General features: G+C 42.0%; 1 protein-coding gene across 2 annotated transcripts in view; it reads left to right on the plus strand.

The window, feature by feature from the left end:
• Positions 1-15,332, plus strand: part of kirrel3a (kirre like nephrin family adhesion molecule 3a) — a 204,494-nt gene that overhangs the window by 167,180 nt on the left and 21,982 nt on the right. For both annotated transcript variants that reach the window (XM_064352549.1, XM_064352550.1), the window contains exons 6-7: positions 3,238-3,343; positions 14,791-14,939. In XM_064352549.1, the coding sequence (XP_064208619.1) occupies positions 3,238-3,343; positions 14,791-14,939 (255 nt within the window). The remainder of the gene's footprint in view (positions 1-3,237; positions 3,344-14,790; positions 14,940-15,332) is intronic.

Consider the following 15,332-nt stretch of genomic DNA (forward strand, 5'->3'; position numbering starts at 1 on the left):
CAGAGAGATACTAAAGCATCTAGAACATTCTGCTCTTAGCACCATCTGAGACACAGGTCATCATTTTTTGTTACAGTATATGTGTACTTACACAAATGCAAAATGTGTTACTATGGGTTTTATAAATGTTTTATTAGACAAGTTCCACACAGGTTTTATACGCAATTGTGTTGAGTTGTGAGTGCTGTGTAGCAGCGTATGTAATGACGTGGGTATTAGGGCTTCAATATGAAGAGGGACCTGCTGTATAAATCTTGCTGGAAGTCAATAATCGTGATGGCATATGGGAGTGGAGCTCCTTCGAAAATGGCCCGTGACTCAACGGAGGGTGATCAAAGAGGGAAAAAAAGAAGAACGTTGTACCAACAATTCCCCGTAAATGGTGTCTCAAAATGACTATCAACGACTGTCACTGAGCATTATCTCGCTCGTGAGAAGAAAGAGAACAATCCAGCGGTAAAAGGTGTGACAGCGAAATGTTAGTCGAAGCTAAAACGGGCCCGTCAGTTAACGGCAGAGAGTCTGAAACGCCTCACATTCTTGCCTGTAATGGAGCCTATTCCTGAAAACATCTGCTTCGCTTCCTTTTTACCTCTCTGCCCGCATCTGTTTTTTCCTAGCTAATTAAAAAATGGTGTGGCTGAAACTCCCACACATCTGGAGAGGTGCGGCGGAGTGTTGCGCAAAGTAGAATAGGGGTGGGAGGGGGCCGATTTCCTCCAAGCTTTTCCATTAAGGCTCTATGAGAGGTAGCACAGAGCACAAAGGTCCATGTGCCCGAAAACCTCCCCGAGGGGGACTAAACCAGAGGATGTCAAGGGGAGCGGGGGGGAGTGGGGTGGGTGGGTGGGGGGTGCTGGGAGATGGGCGCAGTCCCACCAGGACTGACCCGCACCCAATCCTGTGTCCCTCCATCAAAGTCTACTGCCCGACGGACAGCGTCAGCGGTGTGGCCTGCGCTGACCCGCACTCTGTGTTAGTTCTGGGCTTTGGCTCTGCCTTTTGGGTTAGAAAAGAATTATAGCTTTGCGTATGGAGAAACACATGCTTAGGCCACTGGAGCACTTCTTAATCATGAATGTGCATGTAAAACTTGCCCTATTTAAACCGAACCTGACTCACTGGTCAAGACCAGCACTATATTGTAGACCTCGCACTCCCACACATTGGCCCATTGTTCCTGATAAACCTTCATTCTAGACAAGAATGTTTATGGCTGCTGGAATTGAGGATGGATACTGGATAGATACATCCATCCATCTATAGCCACTTATCCTGGGCAGGATAGATACATTGTTGAAGCAATTATTTTTGATGCTAAGTGATAGAGACTGGGCCATGGGTGTGGCAGTGCAAACTAGCTTACTAGTAGCATGCTGACACACTGTGGCACATTAGGCATATACACAAGTATCTAATGAAAAAATATTGTATGGCATTAAGCGTATATTCCTCAGTTGAGTTCCTGTTTATGCTGAATCAAGTTCTTATACTGCCCTTTACATGAGTATTTTTCATTGGCCATTTGCAGACCATGCTTATTATAAAATAACATGGCGTTTACATTTCTCATAATCGGTTGTCTGACTGTGTTGTAGGTTGCCAGTCTGGAGTGAATCTGAAGTGAATATTCATTACTGAATGGACATGCCATCTCAGAAGTCTCAATCTTGTCTGGAAATTAAACAGTTTGCAATTAAATTATTATTTTTTGTGTGTGTTTTTTCCCCCCCATTAATTCCTTTGGGAGAACTAAGTATACATCTTTATCTTGTGGCTTAATGAATAATTCAAATGCACGACAAAAAAAAAAAAAAAAAAAAATCTTTAGAACTCCACCTCCTTCAGCGACTCAGCTTGCCACGATGACAAAACAAATATCTTTTAGCTGTTAAAAGCCTGTCTACCCAGCTTCCAGCCATGATAGAGCAACATGTGAATGTGCCCACACCCCATAGCCTCGAGAGAGTTCTTTAATATTTTAACAGCCATGGGATTATCATTTTTTGATACTTTGTCTTGTGTTTGATTTGATTCCATGTAACCTTGCTAATGCAGTTCTAATTTGAAAGGCGATCGTTAAGTTTCAGCCTGGAGCCAGCCAAAAAAAAACCCGTACCTATGCGCTAATTTCAAAGCGTAGCTCAGTGTTAGCATAGAAATATTCGTTTTATTCTGGTGAGTGCTTTGAAATGGAGTTTTAGCGTTAATAAATGTGTTTGATGGATTAAAAAGATGAAAAAATGTGTTTTAAAAAAAATGACACAGGAGCAAGGTTCATAAATGGATTTTTTTCAATATATGAACCTTGAAACTTGAAAGGTCAAATGGTGTATGTTCTTTCTTAGTGTACTTACATTTTTTCACAATGCGATTCATAAAGTGGACGTCCTCATAGCCTTGTATTTTTATTATAAAAGGTGACTCTAGGGTGCTTGTGTTTGGTGCCGTTCAGTGTGCGGGGCTGATGGTAGTGTAGAAATGGACCATCATGTGTCTATGACCCTGTGGCTTGTTGAAAAATGTTTGAAGAAGATTGGTCTTCTCTTTCTTTGCTGCCCCAGTGGTGAATCCTCTATCCATTCCAGTGCTAATTGAAACATAAGTGACTTTATCTGAATGGAAGCCACTCTTAACAGAAGAGCGCCTGTATTTTATAAGTAATACTTTTTGCCCTTTAAATGGTGGCAATTGTAATGACATCTTAGGAAAGAAGCATATCTCTCGTTGACATGCACTTAGACATTTTGTTTTCGTGGCGTAATTGACTGTGTTTGTTTTAGCAAGTCCGTCTCTGTTAGTTAATTTCAGCAAGACATTCCATGTAATCAGTGATTAGCAAAAAAGAAAAACAGTTTCGGTTATTGTCAAAATGTATGAATAAATCATTAATTATAGAGAAACTAATTACCCTGCTTCTGTGTGATTTCTCTTTGTGGTTTGTCACAGCCGGAAATCAAACACAAACGCTGACAGCCTGGTTTCCTCACGTACCTATGGAAACGTCCAAACTGACAACGCTAATTAACCCTTTAAGCTGTGAGATCACAATAATGTGATTAGAATGTTCTTAACGGAACGTTCTCATGCTGATGTCACAATGGAATGGAATGGAATTCTAGAGCAGTTACTTCAAAGGGTTAAGCTGATCTGTTGTTTCATTCGCTGCTCTTTCATGTTGAGTAAATGCAGTGATGTCAGTGTGGTGACTGCAGTATTCCTCTCTCTCTGATTCAGACCTGCCTCTGGTTAACCTGACCGTGCAGCCACAGCCTGTCCTGGAGGGGAACCTGGTGAAATTCCACTGCTCAGCCAAGGCCAACCCGCACGTCACCCAGTACAGGTACGCTTTCTCCCTCCCCATATACGCACACATGCAGAGGCACATACAATACATACACATACAAACACACACACACACATACGCTCACAACTATACCTACAGACACAAATACACACACACACACATATACATACACTCACAGCTACATGCAGACACAAGCACACACAGGCACTCACGCATAAACACACTCACACACACACACACACACAATAACCCATACTCACACACGCACTCACACACACCCCCACACACACGCACACACACAATAACCCATACTCACACACGCACACGCACACACACACACAATAACCCATACTCACACACACACACACACACACACACTTCACAGCTCGTCTCCCTCACCTCACCTGCTCGTCTGGTGGGAGCGGGAAGAGCGAGCGGAATAAGACGTGGCCATCTGTCTCTGCTGATTTTACTCATTAAACGGAAGTGATTAGCACGCCGTCGCCGTACCTCGGCGGCCGCTAATGTACGCTTAACCGCGGGAAATTAATTCCGGCTGCACGTGCGGCTGAGCATGAGCACCCTTGGAAAACACCGGAAAACAGTAAACACACATATGGCCATTGTGAAGCTAAAAATGGACAGAGCGCCATTAAAAACAAACTGTGTTACATTACGTTTATTATTCATAAACATTGAGAGAGATTATGAATTTTGTTTTCTTTTTCTTTTCTTTTTTTTGGAAAAATTGAAGGTCTATTGTGAGTCTTTCTGGGGAATCTATGACACATTTACATCCAAACCAGTTACGTAATGTAAATAAATTTAATTCCAAAAAAAAAAAACTCACTTTATTTGTTTAAGAGTTAGATGTTTGATATTTATTCTATTTATTGCTCGTATAATGTTCATACCTAAGAAGGCAATGATAGTGGAACTCACGTGGCCACAACAAACAAAAAAGTGTCAGTGATGTCAATATGCTTAGGTTTGTTTTGTTTTTGAAATGTATACATATTCGTATACATCACCTTTGTTATTTAAAATCTAAGAAAGTGCAATATTCCAGTTTGCTAGACAGTTTTAACTAGCTGCAAACAACAAATGCCAGTTTTCTCAAACTTTATACGGACTGGCGCATTTGTTCGATAAATTGTGTCCATTTCACATACCCAGCACATTGTGAAACTTTTAATACTGTTATATCTGGCTCAAGCTTGAGGTGGGTTGGTTTACTTATGTAAATTCAGAAGATTCAGAGAAATGTCTTTCAATAATGATGGGTCAAACCATGCACACCCTACCCCCGCAGTTCACTTCCCACTCCGCACACCCCAAAGGAAGCATCTTTAATGCTGCTTGTCATAATGCACACACGTCCTCACAATCACATTCCAGTTGTCCTGACATTCGGAGACTTTCGCCGTGTCCGGTTCATCGACCAGCGTCGCTTTATTATTTACGCGCCCCGCTAATGGATTCGCCCGAAGCGGGGCACCCGCCCCGCGTGACGGCACTAAACAAGATTTAACGCGCTCCGTAAAAAGGTGATCAGCCGCGTGCGTCGCGGTGGTTTTTTATTTATTTATTTTTTTAGCCGTTTGTGTAGCAGAAAGGCATTGTCTGGAGCAACGAGGTACAGTGCTCATAATCTGCAAAGTCCGTGCAGCCCACAGATTAGTCGCTGACGCGGAAACAACATGCCCCCCGGCATTTCATTAATTCAACTCCAGCCATTAATCCGTTACCTCCCACCGCAACGCAGCGGCTAATCACGCGCTAATTAGAGAAAAAGTACCGATGCTCGTACTCCTTCACAAAAAGGGCGTATTGAGCCATTTGGACATTAAGGTGTAGGGTACGGGTGATAAAAGTTTTATTGTGTTAGGTTACGTCGCCACACTGCCTCGTGTGGACATAAAATCAACTCGGTGTAAAATCAACACTGATAGAGTGATTTTTACTCTAATAGAGTGCATCTGGGTTTTTTATTGGACTCATAAAAATTTGATGCTTGTCAGTTTAAACACTGAACATGTTGCTGTGATATTTTCTCTCCACCCAAGGCCGCAGCTGTGAATTCGCTGGCCAGGGACAAAATATATTGAGAGCCCCCCCCCCCCCCCAATATATTTTGTTACAAATTTTAAATAGTTACAGCCTGTATCCTGGGGCCCCCTCAGGCCTGGGCCTGGGACAAAGTGTGATAAAGTGACCCCCCCTCTGTGGCCTTGTCCCCACCCACCTAAGACAATGAACTGGGTTCAGTTAACATTTGTCCTTACCTTTAACTCACAAATAAATAATATTTTTAAAAAATATATATGTATATATATATACCTTTTCTAACACAATTTGGCAAGCTGAACAGTCAGCTAAAATTGATTCTATGGCAAACCTGTTTGAAAAAATTAAAATGAGGATAAATGTTAATTCAATGAACAGTCATTACCTCAGACACAAGTGAATTCGACACAGCCACACACTCAGGCTTCTGTGTTACTCTGACCCAGCATCACTGAAGATACACGCTGCACTGCCTCGTCAGTGGTGGGAGGAGCCTCAGTCATGTCCATCAAGGGCCTGTAGGAAAATCATTATAATTCCTCTCATAGGAATATTTTATTTTTCTCATGTCATTAATTAGAATGTAAAAAAAACGTTATCTATTTATACAGCACGGCCACCCTCCTGGGTGTTTCGGTGGTACAGGGGAATGATTAGACTAGGCTGTTCTGTCTGGTGTAAAATAAAAGGAATGTTGAGTGCAACAAAGTCAATATCAAAGCAATTTTGACTCGATTCAGATATTAAATTGAATTCAAATTTAAACTGCGAGCGAGGATAGAATTCGAGCTCGCCTTTCAGGGACATGGCTTGCAGTAGACAGACTTCCTGCAGTTTGGCCTTGAGTTCGGTTGAGACGTTCAAGATGAAAAAGATGAGCTTTCTGCTACAGCAGTATGGGAAGAAGGCTCTTGTTATCAGACAGTGTTAAGAGAGTTCTGTACCCTTTGAGCACATGAGTGCGTATCTGTATCAAGAGCGGATCTTGATCAAATATTCTTTTCAAAGACTTCGGCTTCAGCTTCAGCTCATCTGAATCCGAAGACAGTTCCTGCAGGTGCCTGAGAATATTAACCCGAGCTGCGATCTCTTGAGTTGTCCCCCTGTGACGCGGGACAGTCTTAAAATGACGGGGCCAGTTTAATACATCCACGGAGGACGGGAAGCAGCGTAAGAAGAACAACCCGGACGCCATTTTGTGCCGCGGTGCGATCCGTGGGCGGATGTTTACACGCTGCCTACCTGCGGTTTGGGGAAACTGGGCGCCGAGGCGGAGGTTGTCACGCCAGACGGAGCCGGTCCTGTCGAGCGTCGGGCAAACAGACCGCGCCTCCGTCCCTCGGCGCAGTTCGGCATCCATATTGGTTTTTTTTTTTTTCTGGAAGGCGTCGTTTGCTTTCTAATGTCACCGTTCGTTTTTTTTTCTCTCTGTCTGCGTCTCTGTAGAAGCTAATGAAAAGGTGAAGGTTCTGACATGGCCTGTCCTTGGCTCTGTTGTCTGTGGGTATCTACACTATGGGCTGTATGCTCACTTCACTTGCCACCCACTGCTCTGAATCATCAAGAAAGAAAAACTGAGACTAATATAGTTGGTTCAGCTGAAGGCGACATCTGGAAATTTAGCAATCGCACAACACAACTTTTTTTTTTAGGGGGGGGGGTTGAGGGGGTTGAAAGAAATTGTATTAACTTTAAGAGGGCATGCTGGTGGGAAAACACTGGCTCTGTTTGTTTTGAAGGAGTGCTACTTGTTATTGGCATCCAGGGGATTTTGTTTTAATGGTCGTTTGTGTGTGTGGTGAGGTATGATCAGGTTTATTCAAAACAAAATCAAGTTCAACAACCAGTCAGGACATGAGGAATAATATTATACAACTGTTAATCAGAGGAAATTGTAATTATGCGATGGCTAAATATGGAAATTGACAGTACTACCACTTGACAAAGGTTAATTTGTGTGATGGGTTAGTGACAATCTACTCCTTATTACGTGGTTAGTTTGTTTAATTAGTCTCATAAATGAAGTTTTAACAAGGTAAAACAGCAAGTTCAAGGACTTTTCTATTCCAGACCAACACATAGCAACGCATAGCAAAACAAAACACAACAACAAACAGCAGTAAAATAACCCAATCGGTTATTACGGTTTTACACTATCCTATTACTTTATGTCAGTGTTAAATAAAATGTGTTTCAATGCTTAACGGCAGTAAAAGGAAAGGCCAGTCCATAATTCCCTTGGGTGATGCGTCAGCTGATCAGCTGGTCCAAGATCACTGCAGGTGCATGGACTCCGGGGAAAATGTGTTCTTTGAAATCGGGGTCACAGAGAAGTCTGTACTTGTTCCTCAAAACAGCTGTTGGAGGGAAATAAACCAGTTTTGCCTTTTTTTTTTTTTCGTGGACAGTAACAGGCCAACATAGAGGAGAGCCAGGAAGCCAGAGGCGACGAACGTCCAGTGTGTAGTTACATCATTGCGCATGAATGTATTCTATATCTGACTGAATGCCTTTTGAAACTAATAAAATGCCGGTAACCTCTGCAGGACAGGTCTGCGTCGAGAAAAAGCCTCTTTAGAAAAGTGGCCTTTTGAAAGCAGATATCCGGCGATTCCTCGGCCTTCTAAGACGCGAATGAGAAAAACACGCAGTTCGGATATAGGAAGAGAGCGAAGGGTACGCTTAATTTAACATCCTCCGCGTTTTGATTTCACTGCTTTTTTTTTTTTTTCTGAGGAGGTTTCCGCTACATTGGATGAATGTAATGTACTGTAGCAGCGCATACTAAAACAGTACCTCGAGTCAGTGTCTTTAATAGCTGAGCGGATGGCTGTGCACGTGCGGCTATTTCTGGGTTAAAACGTGTCAAGCTGACATCTATTTTCTTGCTTCTGGTTTTTACGCCTGCTTGTCGTTACTTTTGAACTGATAATAACTCCTGAATCCTCAGTGCATTTTCCTTTACGTTCCTTCTTTGAATCGTGTGTTTGTGTGTCTATTCCTTTAAGAGAACATGTGCTATATTCAATTAGCATCACTATGGAAAAGCAGAATATTAATTCTAAATGGCTTTACAGTTTTAATGTTCCAAGTAAACCAAGGGAGGAAATGTTAATATATATATATTTTTTTTTATTATGTGATGAAAGCTCACACCTACAGAATAGGAATATTTTGTAAATATGTCTCAGCTTCTGGATATTCATGCTTCTTTGCTGAATTCTTTGAAATTGTAATTTTGCTCCAAAGTGGCTCAGTTACGATATGATGCCATAATGCCTTAACTCTGCTCGAAAGTCCCATGACATTCATTTACACACGAGACGTCACATTACCCACACGATCCTATGATTGCTCTTGTCCAGTGTCATTACATTACAGGCATTTAGCAGACGCTTTTATCCACAGCAACTTACACCGTTTTTTTACATAGCATTTACATTGCATCCATTTATATAGCTGGATGTATGCTGAAGCAATGCAGGTTAAGTACCTTTCTCAAGGTGTCCTACCTGGGAATCGAACCTTTAGATTACAAGACCAGCTCCTTACCCATTATACCACACTGCCTGTCATCTCTTTGTGTGAGCTGAACAATTCATTGAGCAGTTCTGATGAACTTAGAAATAAAAGTGCACTTTAGTCAGTTGACATAAGTTTATATTCTTTACAAAGCACGTGGGAGGGGTCAAAGAAGACATAGAAGTAACCAGCCAATCACAACATCCTCTTAATGTGGGCTGTTTGGAATGTGTGTACCAGTGGCTGGCTTTGAGTGCACTCGGCAATATGGACAGCTTATTCGCAAGTTACACAGAAAGGTCACCGTGCCAAAGGTAGCCCACAATGCTTTGGACCGCTGAGTGGAAAAATGAAAGGCCGTTTACCTGCGGAGGAAGTAAATCCACCGTTGCACCTTTTTTGCAAAACAAAATCAATATGTACATTCCAGGAAAAGGATCGAATCAATATGTACTCCCCGAGAATTTATAGGATGTAACTTGCTTGGTTCGTTTTCATTGTGAATTATTACTGGCGGCGGACAGTTATCATATAGCGGATATTAACTTCCTGTTTTTTTTTTGTTCTTTTTAAAAATCCCCAATCTGCCCCAGAAAACTAACACTCAATCAGCCTGTCGATTATGTCTTAGTAGAGACTAAGGGGTTGCATTTGTTACCCATTATGGAAAGCATGGTGGAGCCATCTGAAAATGTGAGAATGAATTGGTTGGGTGAAGCAATGGAAGATTTATTGGCGTACGACATAAAAAGCAACAGCGAGGTAATATAGCCTGGTGGAGTTTCAGTTATTCTGTGGGCGGAGAATATGTTATTGACCTTGACCAGTCCTGTGCTTTTTCTGAGAAACATATTATGCCACTGGATGGGAGATATGGATTTGTGTGAAGTTGATGCCTCTTTAAAAGTGAGAAGAGTGTAGTATTGTGTGCTGATGAGAAGTCAAGAAGAAGAACCCTGGAAACGGTTTTGTGTTTGCCCAAGAGCTCACAGTGGATGAACGAGTGTGGCTATTGAGACTTCTCCACCGCGTACAGATGTATCATGTTCGTGAGTGAACTGATGCGGTGTCTGGTCTGGGTTGCTGTTTATTGAGTCGGTGAGACACTGAAATGAGGCCCAGAGACATCCACGAGGGGCAGCTGTCCTAAAATCATTGAGTTCCCCGGGCCAAGATGTCTTAATGTTTCCTTAATGCGTTTCCATGGAATCGCAGGCGTCTGCAGACAACTGAAAAAGATTGGCTGGCACTCTGGGGCCAGTTCTTTGGCCAAGGATTTCAGAATGCGCTCACGCTATCTGGGTCTGTTGCTTATCTGCCATTTTGTGCATTTAAATTTATTCATAACTTCGTCAATAATAATAATGACCCTCTCCTCCTGATTGTTTGAGAGCGCGAGTCTGTTTTTTCCACACCTGTGCATGTTGGCACTCTGGAGTACTTGTTGCGGTTATAGCCATACTCCTTTTTGAAATACAAAGAACAGAATCCACTCTTAGTGATCTTCAATAGCGGACTGTAAGGCAGACGTATAACAACCCGACTGTAAGACAGACGTATAACAACCTGAGTTTTAACACCCTCTTCTTGTGATTGTAGGAGAGCACGCGCCTGCTTTCTCCACACCTGTGGATGTTGGCACTCTGGGGTACTTGTTGCTGTTACAGCCGTAGTCTTGTCGAAATACAAAGAACAGAATCTACTCTCAGTGATCATCAAGAGTGGACTGGAAGACAGAATTATAACAACCGGGATTCTTAACGTTTGTCATCGGAAGACAAACAAAATGTGCTAAGACGCAGTTTGCAACCAAGCAGCGCACTGCAAGTGATTTTGATTGGCAGTATTGTTCACCTAGTGTGCAGGCTGTGCTCTACAGTAAAGCCAAAACAAAGTCATCTTTCTATGATTGCGTGAACGTGGCTTTGAAATCATTCAGGATATATACTTCTGACTCGACACCCACAGAGATTTTGCTTCGGAATTCCGCGATTATAATTCTGGTTGCGTTGAGTCAAAAGCACTCGCGGCAGGTCGCCCCATTCGAGTAATCGCGGGTTCCTTAGCGGACTGATTGGGTGTCCGCAGGAGCAGAACATAAGAACGGGGTCATTAGAGTGTTCACACCGGTCAGACTTCCAAGGGTTTTCCCAGCATTGTGACAGGTGCCCGTCAGCGGAAAAACCCACGTCTGGTCAGCACTAGCTGTCCCGTTGGAGGATTTTCACTGGTGTGCACAGGCGATTGCATCAGAAACGTGCGCTCTGTTCTTCTACGGCACTGCTTAAATGAAACATGAGTGACACAGCCGAAAGTCCAGCGTGTAAAAATTGCTTTAAAAAAAATAAAGTTTGGGAGAAAAAAATAACAAAACTAAATGTGTTTACTAGTCTTTCCTGATGAAAAGAAGAAAAAAAAAAAAACGAAATGTGTACTGAGTGAGAAAGCTTGGACAGACCACATACCTTTTATTTGTAATGTTCTGTATAGAGGTCTGTATAGAAACGTTTATGTATCCATCCGTACATCCATTATCTGTGCCCACTTACTCCTGGTCAGGGTCGTGGGAGGTGCTGGAGCCTATCCCAGCATGCATTGGGTGAGAAGCAGGAGTATACCCTGGTCTGGTTGCTGATCTATTGCAGAACTTTCAGTCATTTATTTATTTATTTATTTATTGTAGCAAGCAATGTGATCACGGAAGCCAGAAACCTGGATGTCAAAGTGGGGTCATACTTATTATTAATGACACACAAAACATTTGCCGTACAGCTACAGTAGGTATTTATTATCAAATAGTCTAAACCTCCTGTAATTAAAGTGCTTCGTAAAACAAATGCCTTGAAACAGTCTTTGTTGGATAATATGCAGATTTTGCCACAATTTGCATATCGCAATTCTTCCATGCACTGCTTAACATATGCAAATTTATTTGAACTTGCTAGAAACTGTCTTCTGTCACGCTGCTTTTTATTTAATTTTTACACTGGTTTAATTAACTAAAATTTGCATGAACCTAAAGAAAACAATTGCTGATAAGTAAACAAGAGGACATTTGTCATGCGATGGAAAAAGCTGAGCAATATGAATGCGTTTTGCATTTCGTCTGGCAGTTGTTTGTGTTCTTTTTTGTTGTTGTTGTTTTTAGAGCACGTCAGATTTTTCCCTGCCAATCTTACCAGATAGTAGGAAAACACTATTTTTCAAAAATCCAAAAGTGTTATGTTTAACATATTCATGAATCAAATCGAAAGGATGATAGTGATAAATCTGCGATATATTTAATGAAAAATGTTTTTTGTTTCCTTCGTTCCTGGAAGCCAAATAGCCTTAATATTGTTTCTGCACATTTTTATAATGGGAAATACATTTTAGCGGGGCATCAATAAATAATTTTTTCTTTTTGGGCTATTCGGGGAGTGTTTTAGGGTCATTCACAGTCCCTTACACTGGTGGATCAGAAGGGCTTTCGCCCATGAAATATGTGTCATTATTAAAATGTATGAAGGTGTGTTTAATTCCACCAAAGATGTTTCCGCAGATCGGTTTGTTTAAGCATCATTTTCCTGGGCTCGCATGATTTGATTGGGCCAATTTTGAGAACGCATCATAATTTGCCATTGGCAAATCATCTTTAATGATTTAATGGCGAGCGCTTTGTCATGTTCGCACAGTTTCACATTGCATTCGTTTAGCAGATTTACGACGTAACCGGCGTGAGTGTGTGAGTGAACGGTGAGTGAGTGGTGTGTGTGCCTTACGATAGATTGGTGACCTCTCCAGGGTGTATTCCTGACTCTTGCCCAATGCATGGGGATAGGCTCCAGCACCCCCCCCTCCCCGACCCTGCCCAGGATAAGCAGGTATAGATAATGGATGAATGAATGGATTGATGAATGGATGGATGGATGGATGGATGGATGGAGAACATAACCAGCAACAGTGTGCTTAGCTCATAACTGCCTATTCAGTTCCTGCATGCAGCCAGTTAAACACGATGTTGTTCCCAGTGGCGCATTGAATTGTGCATAAATATTTTCTCCAGATAACTTTTATATCCTCACGATAAATATAAATTTCAGTCTTGCTGCATCTGTAAATTAATTACTGGTGATATGATGAATGGTATTTACTGTACAGCAGGTCAGTCACTGTGGACTTGCTAATGCATCCGCATTTAAAACCCACGCCTCTTCAGAAGCTCTTGTTCTTTCGATGCCGCTGACCCTTTTCTAAAGCAGTTGATCGTCGTCATCGTCATTATCATCATCATTATCATAACCATCATCATCATCATTCCCCGAAATCTTCCATTTGAGCATTTGCTCTAATGTTGCAGGCATGTTGACGTCTGAAGACATCTTCCATTTAATAATAGACGGCCATATCAGAATGCGTCACTCTATCTGCAACATGATGTGTGTAGCATAAAATATAACAATGTACTGTACAATGAAAACTGGGAAGTCCAAAATGACAGGGTAAGACACCAATGCATTTGCATCTTTTTTGTAATGGGGGGCGACATAGCTCAGGAGGTAAGAGCGGTTGTCTGGCAGTCGGAGGGTTGCCGGTTCGATCCCCCGCCCTGGGCTCGGTGTCCCTGAGAAAGACACCTAACCCCTAATTGCTCCCAACCAGCTGATTGGTACCTTGCATGGCAGCCTTTCACCATTGGTGTGTGAGTGTGAGTGTGTGTGTGTGTGAATGGGTGAATGAGAGGCATCACTTGTAAAGCGCTTTGGATAAAAGCGCTATATAAATGCAGTCCATTTACCATTTACCATATAGTGTAATCATGACAAAATGACCAAAATGTATGTTAATCTGCAATGTATTGTAATGAATCCATAAACGTGCACCTCGGTGTGCAAACCGAAGGACAAGCCTGTGAGCACTGATGGCACAATAAGTTCTGTCATCGTTTATTTTCCCTTTAAAACGGATGTGTCACTGAGAAAATGTCACATCTCACCGACTGCATCCTTCTTTAAGGACACACTCCCTAGCATAAAAAAAAAAACAACACAACACTGGTGAATTGCTTCAATATTTGAAGAGTCAAACGATGCATTGTTGCTGCATCGTTGGCATTTCACAGTACATTAGATGCATTTATCTACATCTCGGCTCTGTCTGGGGTGCCATCTTGGCTCATCAGTCGCCGTGGAAGTAGCTAGACGGCTGATGCCCGCACGTGTGTGTGTGTGTGTGTCACAAATGCTCATTATTTCTCCTTTCATCGTTCTCCCGCGTCAAACTCGGTCTTCGTTGCGTGAGACAGATTAAAACGTAAAGGCTTTTACCTCGCTCGAATCGTTATTCGACCGAGACCACGCCAAAGTAAAATAAATGAACACTCACCAAAGAAGAGTGTACATTTGCTCCAAATTCCTGTTGTGTATTTATACATTATTTACGATTGTTTGCCGAGGTTGTTTTGCCCCTTCTGGTGTCTTGCAGCTTATTCTTCGTATAGTAATGGCGAAGTGCTCATTTTTCTCTGCCAGAACAGCTTGCCTAGTTCAAATGTGGTCTTTCAATCAAAGGTTTTTTATTATTCCCAGTATTAAACAGCATCAAAGGTAAGGAACAGCTGATACAAGGTATAGACTTGCTGCCTTAACAAGATTATTTGTTCACCCTCAGAACGACCAACCTTTGTTCATTGAAATACCCTAAAAATCTAATTTAAAAAACAGTGTAATCAGATTGCTTGTAGAATCCTCAACACCCCCCACCCCCCCCTTTTATTTGACAAGCTGTGGTAAAACAGGGCATTTAAATTTCAGCATGTGTGTCCCGTGGATTTTGTTGAACTGTCAAATCAAAAGTCGAAAATTAATTTCATTTATAGTTACCCGTAATGTATTTTTTCTGAAATACTCTCTTAGGTGGGCAAAAGGTGGAAGCATTATTAAGGAGGTGTCAGGTGACACCTATGAGGTCATCGTGGACTACTCCTTCTTCACTGAGCCGGTGTCGTGTGAGGTCACCAACCCCCTGGGCAGCACCAACATCAGCCGAAATGTTGACGTCTACTGTGAGTGCCACCCCACTGCCCTGCTCCCCTGCCGTAGACCTGTCAACCTGCACGCGTTTTATAAGCTACTGAACACAGCGAAGCGTTAAGTACTTATTCAATCACTCTGAGGGGGAACATTTTATCCCTCTTTGACTGCGTTAGAGTTAAATCAATGTTCAGTTTTCTTTTTTTAATGTGTACCTACACATTTTGATGTCACCATATGCAAATGAGAGACCTTATGAGAAACTGTGAAAAATTACACTTTCAATTAGCTATATGAGACAGAAAACTGCTATATTGCTATACCTACAGACAGTTTCACTTAGAGCACTGACAATCTTTATTACTGTTCTGTAACTGAAAAGCTTCAATGACAAATTCACAAATGTAGTGCTACTGCAGTATTAC

The sequence above is a fragment of the Anguilla rostrata genome, chromosome 9 (genome assembly GCF_018555375.3).
Source record: "Anguilla rostrata isolate EN2019 chromosome 9, ASM1855537v3, whole genome shotgun sequence".
Lineage (NCBI taxonomy): Eukaryota > Metazoa > Chordata > Actinopteri > Anguilliformes > Anguillidae > Anguilla > Anguilla rostrata.